Below are 14369 nucleotides of genomic sequence, written 5' to 3'. Positions count from 1 at the left end.
CCAGCACAGATTAATTGGGCTGAATGTAAAATTCCCTCCTATGTCATCCAAAACAGCTGGTTAGTAATGTATGTAAGGCTTATACAATACAGAGTCTGCACTGTAATCAAGTAATAAAATCATGAACGTATCAGGAAATATTGAAGTGGTTACAGTTTCCTGTGAAGAGGTAATCAGGCACAGTTCACAGGAAATGATCTGACATTGGGGAGAATACTTTATTTTGATTACTGTATGATGTGGTGCTGAAGGAAATGTGACATAATTTTTCAGCATAAAAATAAACTCAATGGGATTAATGTCATTCCCATGAAATTAAACTCATATGGATGTGCATGGTCCACTTGTAATTTTATTGTGACAATATTGCTTGAGCATTACGTGAGAACATTTCACCCACAAAATACACAGTCCATTCACTTTACAGTATATTCTATAAAGAGCTTTGAGATGGCTCGAAGACATGATGAGGCGCTATATCAAAATGCAAGGATTATTATTATAATTATTATTATAACATAATAAACATGAAATGAGAAAAGGCCATTCAGTCCATCACACCAGTAAATTCCATAGACCAGATAAACCTATTCTATTGTGTATTACACCCCACCATAACATTTTGTAGGTAAAGTCATGCCTATATATTCCCTGATCCTAAATGCTATTGCTGGTCATCTTTTTGGAGACATATACTGGCTAAATGGATTTCTATGCCACAAGTCTCAAAGTTTGGATGATTTTCAGACACAACAATACCACTTTGCATTTATATAGCGTCCTTCACGTGGGAGTAGCGTCCTGAACCACTTGTTATCTTGTCAAAACATTTGGATGTGAGACACTCGCGATCCACATAATATGGTGTGTTCCCTCATTCATATGAACAGCATGAGTAAGCATGTCAATCCATATCTGAGAAAGAAAGGATGATTATCAGATATGACACTTAATCATTTGAAGTTTCTTATGAGGTTACACTGGAAAAGTTTTCTCTATGATTTTGTATGATTACTATGATATTGTGACTTTTTTTCCAGTATCAGTCACATTTTTTCCCATTTATCAGTAAGATTTAACTCTTTCCAAACCAGGACTGAGGAATTCACAACGCAGAGGGGGATGCGAAAAGGAGTTTCTAAAGTCATGGTGGTGGTAACAGACGGTGAATCTCATGACAGTCACAACCTAGAAAGTGTGATCAACAACTGTAAAAAGGACAACATTACAATGTTTGCTATTGCAGTAAGTAGTTTATATTTCAGGATTTTCCAAGATATTATTCATCTTATGTATACAGAACATAAAAAAATGAAATCAGAAAAAAGACATTCAGCCCATCAGAGGTCCTCCTAACGTGGAAGCACTATACAAATGTATATTGTATTGTATCTTATAGAATCTTAAGAAACTATTTATTCACATAATAACAACAATAACTTGCATTTATTTAGCGCCCTTCACGTGGGGTAGCATCGTAGTTGAAGGCACGGCCGCCGATGGTGGAGCAGAGAGCGCGAGGGGCAAGCAGGAGGGCAAGCAGAGGTGGTGGAGTGGGGGAGGGGGGTCAACAACAACAACTTGCGTTTATATAGCACCCCTTATACAAGGTAGAATCCCAGAATGCTTGAGGGAGATAAGCACATCGGATAGGTCGGGAGGTGCGAGGGCATGAAGAGATTTGAAAACGAGTGAGAAGATCTTGAAATCGATCCATTCAGTAATTGGGAGCCAGTGGAGGCTGGCAAGGCCTGGTGTGATGGGGGTAGAGAGTTTTGTGCGGGTGAGTAACCGGTGGCAGAGTTTCTAATTCATTGAATTCTGTGTATGGTGGATTTGGGGAGTCCAGCGAGGAAGGCATCAGAATAGTCCAGCCCGGAAGTGACGCATGGGAAGGGGAACACCAACTCAGGCCCGAAGGGTCTGGAGATTCTGCCAAAACACAGACACTGAGGACCAATGTCCTGACTGCGGGGCTACAGGAGCTCACCACCTCCTGCCTCTCAGCATCACACACAGAAACAGAGACACAGAGAGAGACACAAACACACAGACAGAGAGAGAGACACACACTCACAGACACAGAGAGGCAGACATTCTCAGAGAGAAAGGCACACACACGCACACACTCCCACACACACACAAAGGTAAGAGAGAAACATCTACAAACTCACACAGAGACATTCATAATCACAACCACATAGAGAAAAGATACACACGGACACACTCACGAACACATACATACAGAGGAGAGAGATACAGACATACTCACACAACGACACTCACACAGCGACACTACCAAACAGACATACACACACAGAGAGAACACAACCTTCTAATTTAGAGGTGAGAGTGCTACCAATTGTGCCAGGCTGTCTTTTGATTCAAAGCACGAGTTTTGGGGTAGCTCAGTTGACTGCACGAATGGGTAAGGTTCAAATCCTGGTGGGTCCACTCAGACCTTAATCTTTTCAAGGCAATAAAAATAAGTACTATTTGCATTTGGTTGGGAATCCTGTTCATCAATGAGATCTGGAAACAGGGACATGTCCTTAACCCTGTGAATGCAAGCCCTAATCGGTAATAGATGGGCACCCGATAGTACACAAAGCAGTATTCAGTATTGTTGAACTGCACTGTTCCTGTTATTTACTTCAGAGAAAAAGATTTCCTTAATAGTTTGCAATAATTGACGTAAAATCATAAACGGAATACTAGCACATGTTGCCATTTTTTCTAAGAGAAGATACTCACAGCCATATAATAATAAAATGTTCTTTGAAGATCACGTAGGTTACTGCTTAAATTGAGGCTTCACCCTGACCCATGGCTGTGAACTCTCCTACATAAATGGGGTTGAAATAGTGAGAGACTATCTAGAGAGAGGGTCTGGCCTCCTCCTCGTCCCCCGAGTCCTCCGCTCCACTCTCGGCAGCCGTGCCTTCAGTCACTATGCCCCAAGGCTCTGGAACTGCCTTCCTCACTCCCTTCGTCTCGCCCCCTCTCTTCCTATTTTCAGGTCTCTGCTGACGACCTTTCTTTTCGACCGCACCTTTGTTCACCTTCCTCCCCCTCCACCTCCCCCTGGCTCGGCCCCGGGATCCGTTACTGTGAAGCGCTCTGAGACGCCGTCTGGCGTGGAGGGCGCTATATAAATCCAAGTTGTTGTTGTTGTTGACTGTCCTTCTCAGAGAGCAGACAGGTAGTGAGGGACCATGTATATACATTGTTGCTATAAGTTACTGGCTAGAAAGATGCAGAGAATGATGAGACAGAGATGGGCATGATTCACTGAATACCTTTGTTTCTCATGGACACATGCTGTAGATAAAATACCGACATTTAGTTCTAACTCAGGTGTTGGAGTGCAAGGTTTTGTGCTTGCATTTGAGTTCACGTGCTAATCTTAAATCATAAAACGCTCACTTCATACTCTGATTTGGGCCAAATACCGGATTGACAAAGGAAACACATTAAATTCAGAAATTTGAGAAATCACAGCTGCTCAAGCAATTTAGGTCCTATCTAGGCAACAGGCTTCCTGCCCCATTAGCAGCAGAGAGTGAATGCCTGTCACACACATGTTAGTTCACAAAATAAATAGCTTTTTGCTGTATTCACTAGCTTGCATACCTTTGGGCTATTACGTACAATGTGGTCAATACAATGCCAACAGTGATCCCTGGTAAGAACTGTAGAAAAATGTCTTTCGTGTTAAAATTGAATTGAGAAATTCTCCCCAATTTTATGAAACCTTAAATTTTAAGGCAAAATGATCTTACAGGCTAAACCTAGGTGCAATTTCAGGCTGCTGAAGGTGTTTTGCTCTGCCACTGTCAAGTGTTCTGGGACTCTACCCTTCGTAAGGGGTGCTATGTAAATGCAAGTTGTTATTGTTCTGGTGCATACCTTTATTTAAATTTCGATGCATACAAGTTAAATGTGCCAGGGATTATTATATGTAACTTAGTGGTTGGTAATTGATTTGCCATTGTAAGTTCAGGAGCACGTGGCTCAATTACGTTTCAAGTTTTTTTTCCATGTAGCACTCTCGAAATCCTATTTAAAAATAACTGAGAATGTTTCTTCAGTGAATCAGGGCATTAGCCAAGGTTGTTTGTTTACAAAGCGCACATTGATTCAGCAGGAAGAACAATTTCAGTTGCAAAATGTCTAATTGCCACCAGCAGTATATTTAAGTACAAGGTATGTATCTAATGACTGACAGGAAATGCCATTGATAGAGGCCATAAGTAATTCCTCCTGGTACTTAATACCTTCAGTCAGTGGTAGATAGTCACTTTATGATTAATAAACATCTCCTGTAATGTATTAATACATAGTACGCCATAATTTGCCTAAAAAATCCTAAATACCTTTACAGTATGTACTGTGATGTGCTTTGAGACATCCTTCCTCTGTATCAAATGTAAGGATTCTTATTATTAATTATCATTTGGGTCACAAAATTACTGTAAATTAAGTTAAAACATATTACCCAGTCTGGTGTAAAACTATTCAAATAGTACATTTCATCCCATTCCCTTTTAAATGACACTGTAGCCTTGGCTACAGCAGCCAGTTATGTTAAGTCATTTCAATCTTCGAACAGCCCTCTGTAAAATATATTCTACCCTCCCATTTCTCTAGCTAATCCAAAACTCCACTGTCCACTTTTTTTTTGGTCAGCCGAGGGTCTGACTCATGCGAAAACCCATCACTTTACTTGAGTGTCTAAACAGACTGAGAGTTTCACGTATGTATGAAACCCACACATGGTTATTTTCCTGTGCCTGGAATGGAATGCACACTCTGTTTATCAAGACGCAACCTACTTCCAGAGAGTATTAGGCGCAGGTTAGCAAGAGCCAATGGTTTGGGGATCCCAGAATATGCATTGGGATTCTCCGGAGTTTAACAGCTAAAACCACATAGCTCACCATTCAGAGCACTATCTGGCAAGCTACTTGTCTAGCTAGGACCACCCTAACTAAAGGAGCTCCGGCTTGCAGGAGTACCAGGGGCTGAGTGAGAAAATCCAGGTTTGCAGTACCTAACCCACACAGCACTCCGCATGCCTACATCCCCAATTCTCATCAGACTCCACTGGCTCCCTGGCTCCCAACAGATCGACTTCTGTTGATTCCCCAAATCCTTCTAGGGATTTGAAACTTATCTATATATCCCTTAATTTCCAGTATTCCCTGCCTTTGTAATCTTCTCCTACCTGACTCCATTGGTTAAGTCGGGCTTGCTTTGCATCCCTTGATTCCTACGCATCCGCAGTGCCTGCCGAAGTGTGGTTCAAAAGAAAAGGTCTTAAGGCAGGCTTTAAAGGTGGGGGCAAGGCGGACGGATTCCGGGATGGAATTCCAGAGAATGGGGGCAGAAGAGGTGAAAGCTTGACCACAGATATTGGAACAGATCAACTGGAGGTCAAGAAGCACACTGTTATTAGCTGAGCAGAATGATCAGTCAGGTCAGTAGGGATACAAGAAGTTCCAGAGATAGAATGAGGCAAGGCCACGCAGGGATTTGAATTTAGAGCAGCAATTAAGGTTCTTTCACAAGTGGCTATACTAAATTCAATTTCTTTTAATCAAATGTATTTGTGACGTTTAGGTGCTCGGCAGCTACAACAGAGGGAATCAGAGTACCGTGAAATTTCTAAAAGAAATCGAGTCCATCGCAAGCTCACCGAAAGACAAACACTTTTTCAATGTATCTGATGAAAAGGCATTGGTGACTATAGCAGAAACACTTGGTGAAGAAATCTTTGCTCTTGAAGGTAGGTGATGAGATTTTCTTCCACTAAACAAATAATGTTATCAAGAGAAAGGTTTAAATAACAATAACCTTTACATTTGGTGTAGTGCCTTTCATGTCAGAAGGATGTCCCAAAACATTCTATACTGTAAAGTGGAGTTACTTTGTGTTTTGTGCGTCAATCAGCAACCAATTTATACACAGTAACATCCCACGAACAGCCATGAAGCGAATGACCAACAACTACAAATGCAACAACAAATTGCACTATATCACGCCTATCACATCGGGAGGATGTCCTGGACAGTTGAAATCCTCGTCCTCACTTTCAAGGCCATCCATGTCCTGCTCCATGTCTCCTGCCCGACCACCCTACCATCGCTGGCCGAGCTTTCAGCCTCTCTGCCCCCACACTCTGGAACTCCATCCCACAGTCCCTTTGCTTCGCTTCCTCCCTTGCCTCCTTCAAGGCCGGACTCAAGACCTCCTCTTCGATCATGCCTTCAGTCGCCCTCCCACCTCTCTGCCTTCCCTCACCCCTACCCCACCCCTCCCCCATGCTTGGGTCCTGACCCCTGACTGTCCAGCGTCTTGGGACGTCCTCCCGACGTGAAAGGCGCTCTATAAATGTAATTTTGTTGTTTTATTGTTGTTGTTAATACCTGAGCAATATTATTTGGGGGATTTGTTGGCCAGGCAGACGGGGCCTCGGTTTAACATCTCATCTAAAGTTCGTTACTTTTTTTCCAGACATAAAATAATGGCCGGAAATTGTTCCACGAAATATTGCTAACAGAATTTTTCAATATCACATGGGTTTGTCATTTCATTCGTGTTAAAAGAAGTGTTGCAACCAGTGAGAATTTCATATAGCTAAAGTAACTTGCACTTGTATAGCACCTTTCACAAAGTAAAACATCTCAAAAGCACTTTACAGGGATGAAGTGGGAGTCCAAGTAGGGTGGACTATAGAGGAGGTGAGATGACTGAAGGTACAATCAAAGTGGTAGGTTATTGGAAGAGTTTAGAAAACCTAGAGGGAAGATGGAAAGGAGAGGGATTTAGGGAGACAGTTCCAGAGAGTGTGGCACAGCTAAAATAAAAACTCAATGATCCAGCTAAGGTCTATAAATTCAAAACCACGATTAATCCAGCTGTTGAGAGCAGTATTACAAATAAAATATAACATTTTAAAAAGAAGGATTTTCAGACATGGTCCTGATGGATAACCTAATGCGCTGATGCCAAAGCATTTCTGATAGGCTGTTCTCAACGTGGAAACATGGAGAGAAGAAAGTCAGGGTGTCCAAATTGGTGAGTTTCGCTGAAAGATTTTTAAATAGGAAATATATACAGTAGGCGCTGAGAATCTGATATTAACAAAAATATTCAAGCCATCAGAAAAGGGATTAAATTGTTTCATTTTTCACCTGGTGTCACCCTCCCCACTCTCTGACCAGTGTACACTGATTTGAAGGAGTCCCAAGTTCATAAACATAGTTGCCATTCTGACTCAGTTGGAAGTACTCTCGCCTCTGAGTCAGAAATTATGCGATCAAGTCCCATATCTGTACTTTAAACTCACATAGTCTAGGCTGACGCTCCAATGCAATGCTGGGTGAGTGCTGCATTAATGAAGGTGGCATATTTTGGATGAGATGTTAAACCAAGCTCCTGTCTGCCTATTCAGATGGTTGTTCAAAAAATCCGGCTCATTCAGAACTCTGCTGCCCATATACTTACCCGGACCAAACTCTGTACCCACATCTCACCAGTTCTGGCCAGGGTCCTCTGGCTCCCCATAACTAAACAGATCGACTTCAAGATCCTCATACTTGTGTTCAAATCCCTTGACTCTGGCACCTCCGTACCTCGCTAACCTCCTCACTCCCCAATCCACCACCCAGCACCTCCACTCGACTGGCACTGACCTCCTGCTCATCCCTCGCACCCTCCGCCCTACCATCAGCCCTACTACCCGAAACTCTGGAACACTGTCCCTCAATTTCTCCGTCTTGCCCCCGCTCTCTCCTTTTCAAGTCTCGCCTAAAACCCATTCTCTTCGACTGTGCTTATGGCCACCTACTGGCCCCCCACCCACCCCGCTTGGATTCAGGCTCCGTTACTGTTAAGCACTCTGAGACGCTACCCTGCCTGGAGGGTGCTATATAAGTGCAAGCTGTTGTTGTTGTTGATGTAAAAAATCCCATGGCACTATTTGAAAAGTGAAGGGATTTTCTGGTGCCCAAGCCAAAAATTCCTCAAATAAAATTAGTCTTTCACTTCATGTGGAGCATTGCTGTGTGCAAATTGGCAGCTGTGTTCACCTAAAAAATACATTCATTCACTTTTTTAGCAAAATCCTGTGAAATGCTTTGAGACAGGTATCAAATGTCCCATCTATCTGTCCAGGTGGAGGTTAAAGGTTAACAATGCCCCAAATAAAATTGCTAATTCACTTCATGGTTGCTTGTGGGACATTGCATTGCGCATGTTGGCTGCCGTGTTCACCCAAAATACACAAGTCACTTCAGTTTATAGTATATCCTGTGACGCACTTTCAGACGTTCTTCCAACATGAAAGGCGCTTTACCAAATGTAAGGATTATTATTATTGTAAATAACGTACTCTGAGCAAACATGCAGTACATTATAACAACATACTTGTGAGCTCCTCTTTTGTTCTTCTGATGTATATTTGTAACAGCTCTGACAGTGATCAATAAATAACAGTCAGTACATTTGCAACAGCTCTGACAGAGATTAATAAATAAGTCAGTACATTCTTGTTATGCATTGCCTTATACGGTATGAATAACAGCAACCTCTGTTATATATTACTTCATTGAGAACAGATTACATTGGACCTACTCAGGCTAAACACAAGTCCAGCTAGATAGCCCCTGCATGGCCTGAGAAACAGGTTCTTTGCTAATATCTTGAATTTGCCCTGGATAATAATGATAACAATCTTTGCATATGATATAGCCACCTATCACGTCATTGAGATGTCTCAAAGCGTTTCACAGAATGTACTGTAAGTGAATTTGACTGTACATTTTGTGGGCGAAACTCTTTGAGCAAACAGCAGCACATTATACCAATAACGTGGATAAGAAAGATATTTGAAGAAAACTGATCCTGTATCAGAAACAAGTATAATTATAACCATTCATTTTGATAATATATAATGTCTTATTTTAATGTTCCAATTTTAATAGTAATGTTATCAATATTGAGTTGTACAAAGTTTATATATATTTTTTTAAAAATTTAAAATCTATTTGCCCAGTTACCTCTACTAACAAACGTATCTCCCACTTCCCCACCTTTATCAAGCTTCCCTTTTTAGGAAGTTATAATGCTGATTAATTATAAATCTGAAGAGCATGAGCAAACTTATTCAAAAAATGTTTTTATCATCGGCTGCAAACTGTGATGTGCACTAATTAACAAATGTGTTAATTAAAAATGATCAGTCAGTGATTAACACCCTGTCAATGATTAACACTGGAGGTGAACCCGCTTTGCCCACATAATACTGTTCACAATGGTTGTACGTTTATATAGTGTTTTGAGCAGCAGAATGCCTCAAAGCGCTCAACACTGCTGGCTGGGCACCTGAGCGGGGGTTGGGAGTTCAAAGGGATGGGGAGGGGAAAGATGCCTGAAAGTGCGTTAAAAGAGTTATGTTTTGAGACTTATTTTGAAAAAAGGGAGGGAGCAAGTTGGAGGGACTCCAGGGATAGAATTCCAGAGATTGGAGACTCAGTGGCTGAAAGCTCGCCTGTCGATGGGAGGTTTAGGCAGGAAGGACAGTGCGTTCTTGACTGGTTTGATTGGAATTTTTGGTGGGTACAGTAATTACCAGTGATAATCATCATATCACCATTCATCATCACATTATTAGTTTGTTTTTAAATATTTCTACACTTTCTCATTCCATTATCTTGCCAAAAATACTGATTGAATATTTCTTTCTACTAATATATGATTTCTAATTCCAATGCTGAGTGTTTTAGGCGTAATTTTACCAGCATCCTTTGGAACTTCCTTCATTTCATGTGCGGAGGAAAAGTTTTGATTGTATCTGTGATAACTAATTCAGTTTCCGGAACAAGATAATTCCTTAAATACAGAAAGCAAATACATGAACATAAAGATAAGTTTAATCTTACATCAGAAAAAATTGCATTTGATGACAATTCTATTGTTCCTTTTTGGACTAAAAAAAATAACAGAGCCATGCCAACCATTCCCTCAATCTACTATTCAATGGAATGAACTTTTCTGAGAAGGATTTTGGAATTCATAGAGTTCAGGAACACCTTCAGTAAACAGTCTTATTGCTCTGTGCGCTGTACGTTTATCTGGTTTCTACATTGCTTGAACTCTACAGAAATTGAGTTCCTTAGGGATTGAACAGGAAACTACTAGTCTTATCAAGAATGTTCAATGTATTCCAGTTGCAGGCCAAAACTGTACGATATTATCTTACACTGATGTCATTTTCTACATTTCAAGATGATTACATGTATATTTTAGATGCCTCCGCAACCCTAACTCTGCGTTGTCCTACAGCCCCATTCACTGCCCATTCCCTTCACTTTGTCAATTCAGGCCTGCTTCACATTCCCTGACTTCTTTCAGGCCCTTTACCTATGCTGTCTGGAGCTTCCTCTTTAAATCCCAATACCTTGCATCTTCTCTCTATGCAACAATAAAATTTCATTTGTATAGCGCTTTTCACGTTGAGAGGACATCCCAAGGTGCTGGACAGTCAGTGTTTTGGACCCAAGGGTCGGAATCAGAGAGAGTGGAGGGCACGGAGGGAAGGGTGATCGAAGGCATGGTCGAAGAGGAGGATCTTGAGATGAGTCGTGAAGAAGGCAAGGGAGAGGACAAGGCAGAGGGCCTGCGGGATGGAATTCCAGAGGGTGGGGGCAGAGGAAAAGCATTATATAAATGCAAGTTATTGTGTATATAACAAGAATAATCCTTACAATTGGTGTAGGGCCTTTCACGACACCAGGACGTAAAAGCGCTAAATAGTTCTGGCTGGGGATGGGAGTTGAGGGGGATTGGGAGGGAAAGATGACCGAAAGTGTGGACAAAGAGGTAGATCTTGAGTTACAAGTGAAAACAGAACGTTCTGCTGAAGGGTCGTAGACCTGAAACGTTGACTCACTTTCCTTTCTCCATAGATGCTGCCTGACCTGCTGAGTTTTCCCAGCTCGCTCTGTTTTTGCTTCAGATTTTCAGCATCTGCAGTATTTTGTGTTTTGTTTAGATCTTGAGTCAGGTCTATCAACCTATAACAACGGGTTTACTACAGCTAACTTGATATTTGGGATATGATTTTTCACTCAAGTATTTGTTCACTGGTGTTAGTTGACCTTTCTTAATGCATTCATTTTGTCACTGATAGCTTTTACTTTCAGTAAATTCTTTTGAAAGCCAGTTTGAGAGTTCTAGCCAGTCAAAAATCCAGACTCCGATGACTGACTACTTGAGGTATATTATGTGCTGTGAGCAAACCAGGTGTGAATGTATGTGTACAGAAGGAATTACTGGTGGCCTTAATCATGTCATTGCCAATGAATTGGTTGTTAATAACATGCTTAAGGGCACATTAATTCCACTATTGGGACAGAAACATTCAATACCATGGCTGTGTGTTTTGTGGAAAACAATTTGCACCTAGAAATGACCCACAAACATCTTTGAAGTGAATGACCAATTTTATTTAGGGAATTCATTGTTCTATGGGAACATGGGATCTATTATGTCCACTTGAACAAACTGGTTTTATGTCTCATTGAAACAACAGGACCTCCACTCCCCTAGCACACACTGGTTGATAAGGTGATAATATCAAAATGCAAGGGTTAGTATTATTGTAGAAACTTATGTACTTTTTTACATACCATCACATGGATCTCAGCATTTCATTGACAATTCAGCAAAACCAACTTTAACTGAGGACAGTACAGTTAAGGGGACAGTTCAAAGTTAACCGTTATGAATAATTGGATCTGATATATTTATAAATCAGTAGTCCAGAGATAGTTAGATTAGTTTCCACTCCAAGGATAATTTGTAGATTATAATAAAACAAAACTAACTATAATATAACTATAATATAACTATAATAAAACAAAGCAGTTCACTCAATTAGATGGGTAATCTGTCAGGTAGATCTGTAAGTGTTAATAATGTATGTTGATATAGATGGTAATTGGTGCAGATTATTCATCATAATATTATTTTACCATTCATATTAATAAAACATGGATGGGAGAACAGCTTGGATTTATATGTAGTAGAATTACTTACAGTCTGAGTCATGTCTTGGCTTTCGCTAACAACAGCTTCTAATTTATTAGCAACTCCTGACAAAGAAGCAACCTCCTTCAAGATGGAAATGTCACAGGTTGGATTCAGTGCACATTATACCAAGGTAAGATACTGCAAGTCTCTTTGGAAACTTTGTGAAGTTTAATTTCAATAAACATTCTCTCTCTTACCTCTCGCTCTCTTGGTCATTGTTTATTGTGACTTTTCTTTCTTCCTTTCCTTCATGTGTTCTCACTCTCATTCTGCTCCGCAAGATTAGATTCAGTCTCTGTCAAAGTAATTAACCCCAAGATAAAGTGCTACAGACTCACTACATCAGCTCTGTTGCTGAGATTTTGAGGTCTAATACGTAACGAATTCCAATGGAATTCCTCATTAAGGAATCTGGAATATGTCATAATAACTTGTGAGAGCTTCAATCCTGTGTGATCTACTGTTATGAAGTTCATATAGGTTAGAATGTTTTGTGGTGCACTTCCAGCTGTTGGAAGTAATTGAGAGTTCCCACTCGAATGCCTTAATTAAGGAATATTAGGGGAAACTTTGTGGTGTTTTAGTATTCCCTATGTTCTTTGAGGAACATTGATACTTTGGTAGGGTAGTCAGTGACTAGAGGACATAGATAATAATATTTATAATAATAATAGTTACATTTGATATGACGCCTTTCAAGTCAGGAAGACATCTAAAATCACTTCACGGGATTCACTGTATAGTGATGTATATATTTTTGTGGGTGAGCCTTGTGATTGTCAAAAGTAGAGCAAAAGGAGAACTTGGAAGAAATGTTTTCACACAAAGAGTTGTTATGATGTGGAATGCCATGCCAAGTAAAGTGGTAGACACACAGTCTGTTTTCTCTTTCAAGAGGGAAGTAGAGAGATACATGTACAGAAAAAAATGCTTGAAGGGAGACTGGCAAGTGGGATTGAATGAATAGCTTGCTCTAAGAGCCGATGCAGACTCAGTGGGCCAAATGGTCTCCTGCATAGTAAATTTCTATGATTCTACATTGAATAACTATCATTAGATGGAGCACCCTTTTTTTCAATGCAGAAGAAAGGTCACAAGATCATAGGAGAGTCAGATGAGAAAACCCCTTCTCCTGTACAAACTTACCAACTTCACATGACATCAAGCATCTAGCTGTTTCTTATCAAAGATCCTAGAAAGGATTAATGCATAGATGAGATAAAGGCAATAGAAGGGTGCAGGAAGGATAGAGAATAGGATGGGTGAAGGCTCATGTGGAGCATAAAAACTGGAACGTACCAGATGGGCCAAATGGCCTGTTTCAGTACTGCTGATTCTGTGTCATTCTGTGAAGTGTTCTGTGTCATATAACTTTCTCATATGATTTCCTCATCTAACCACCAGGACAGCATCATGCTTGGAGCAGTTGGAGCTGACGAATGGAATGGAACAGTCCTTATGCTGAACAACAATGATGTGGTTATTCCTGACAGCGAGGAATTTCTCAATAAGTCAGACAAACATAATGAATCTTTGGCTGGATATTTGGGTAAGAAAAGCATTGAACTGAGTTCTTTAAGAATGATAAAAGGCATCAACGAGGGAAATGTACTCAACCTATTTTAGGCTGATCACAAGAGCAAAAGTGAAGGACAGAAGCTGATAATGAAGAGGAGGGTAGCACAGATGATCCAGTGGATAGAGCTGCAGTTTACAAACCAGGAACTCCCTGGTTCTAATCCTGGTCCATGCTGAGTTTGCTGCTCTCAGCTGGGAAGCTAAATTGGCCCTGGCCTTCCTAGGGTTAGGGAGGGGAAAACCAGCCAGGATTCCTGCTCCTGGTCCTTGTGCATCTATTACATGTGGGTAGCAGCAAGTCAAGAATTCAAGCTCAGATTCCAGTTGCCCTCTGGTGAAAGGTGATTGTGTTCGCCTCATCAAACCTATTTCACAGAGAAGGGAAAACCTCCCCTCTTGTTTTCTCTATCCCACCCACTCCTGGAAAAAGTTCTGCATCGATATTTTTGACTTCCAACAATAATAAAGCAAAACCACCCGATTACTAGAGTCAAATGTCCAGTCAGCACTCACTGCCAGGGCTTACACATGAACAGTAGTCACTTAGGTGGGGTAGCAGAGGGTAACCAGAGGGCTTTAGCCTCTGGTTAAGTGCTCTGAGATGCCGTCTGGCATGAAGGGTGCTATATGAAGGGTACTGGCATGAAGGCGTGTGGAGTCCTGTAGCTCAGTGGTTAGAGCACTCGCTTTGCAAG

General features: G+C 41.0%; 1 protein-coding gene across 1 annotated transcript in view; it reads left to right on the top strand.

The window, feature by feature from the left end:
* Positions 1-14369, top strand: part of itga1 (integrin, alpha 1) — a 92766-nt gene that overhangs the window by 38225 nt on the left and 40172 nt on the right. The window contains exons 8-11 of the mRNA XM_007892203.2: positions 1095-1245; positions 5623-5788; positions 12153-12226; positions 13501-13645. Coding sequence (XP_007890394.1) covers positions 1095-1245; positions 5623-5788; positions 12153-12226; positions 13501-13645 — 536 coding nt within the window. The remainder of the gene's footprint in view (positions 1-1094; positions 1246-5622; positions 5789-12152; positions 12227-13500; positions 13646-14369) is intronic.

This window comes from Callorhinchus milii, unplaced genomic scaffold, assembly GCF_018977255.1.
Source record: "Callorhinchus milii isolate IMCB2004 unplaced genomic scaffold, IMCB_Cmil_1.0 Scaffold1, whole genome shotgun sequence".
NCBI classification, from domain to species: domain Eukaryota; kingdom Metazoa; phylum Chordata; class Chondrichthyes; order Chimaeriformes; family Callorhinchidae; genus Callorhinchus; species Callorhinchus milii.
The sequence above is the reverse complement of the archived record's forward strand: the minus strand, read 5'-3'. Positions and strand labels throughout refer to the sequence as shown.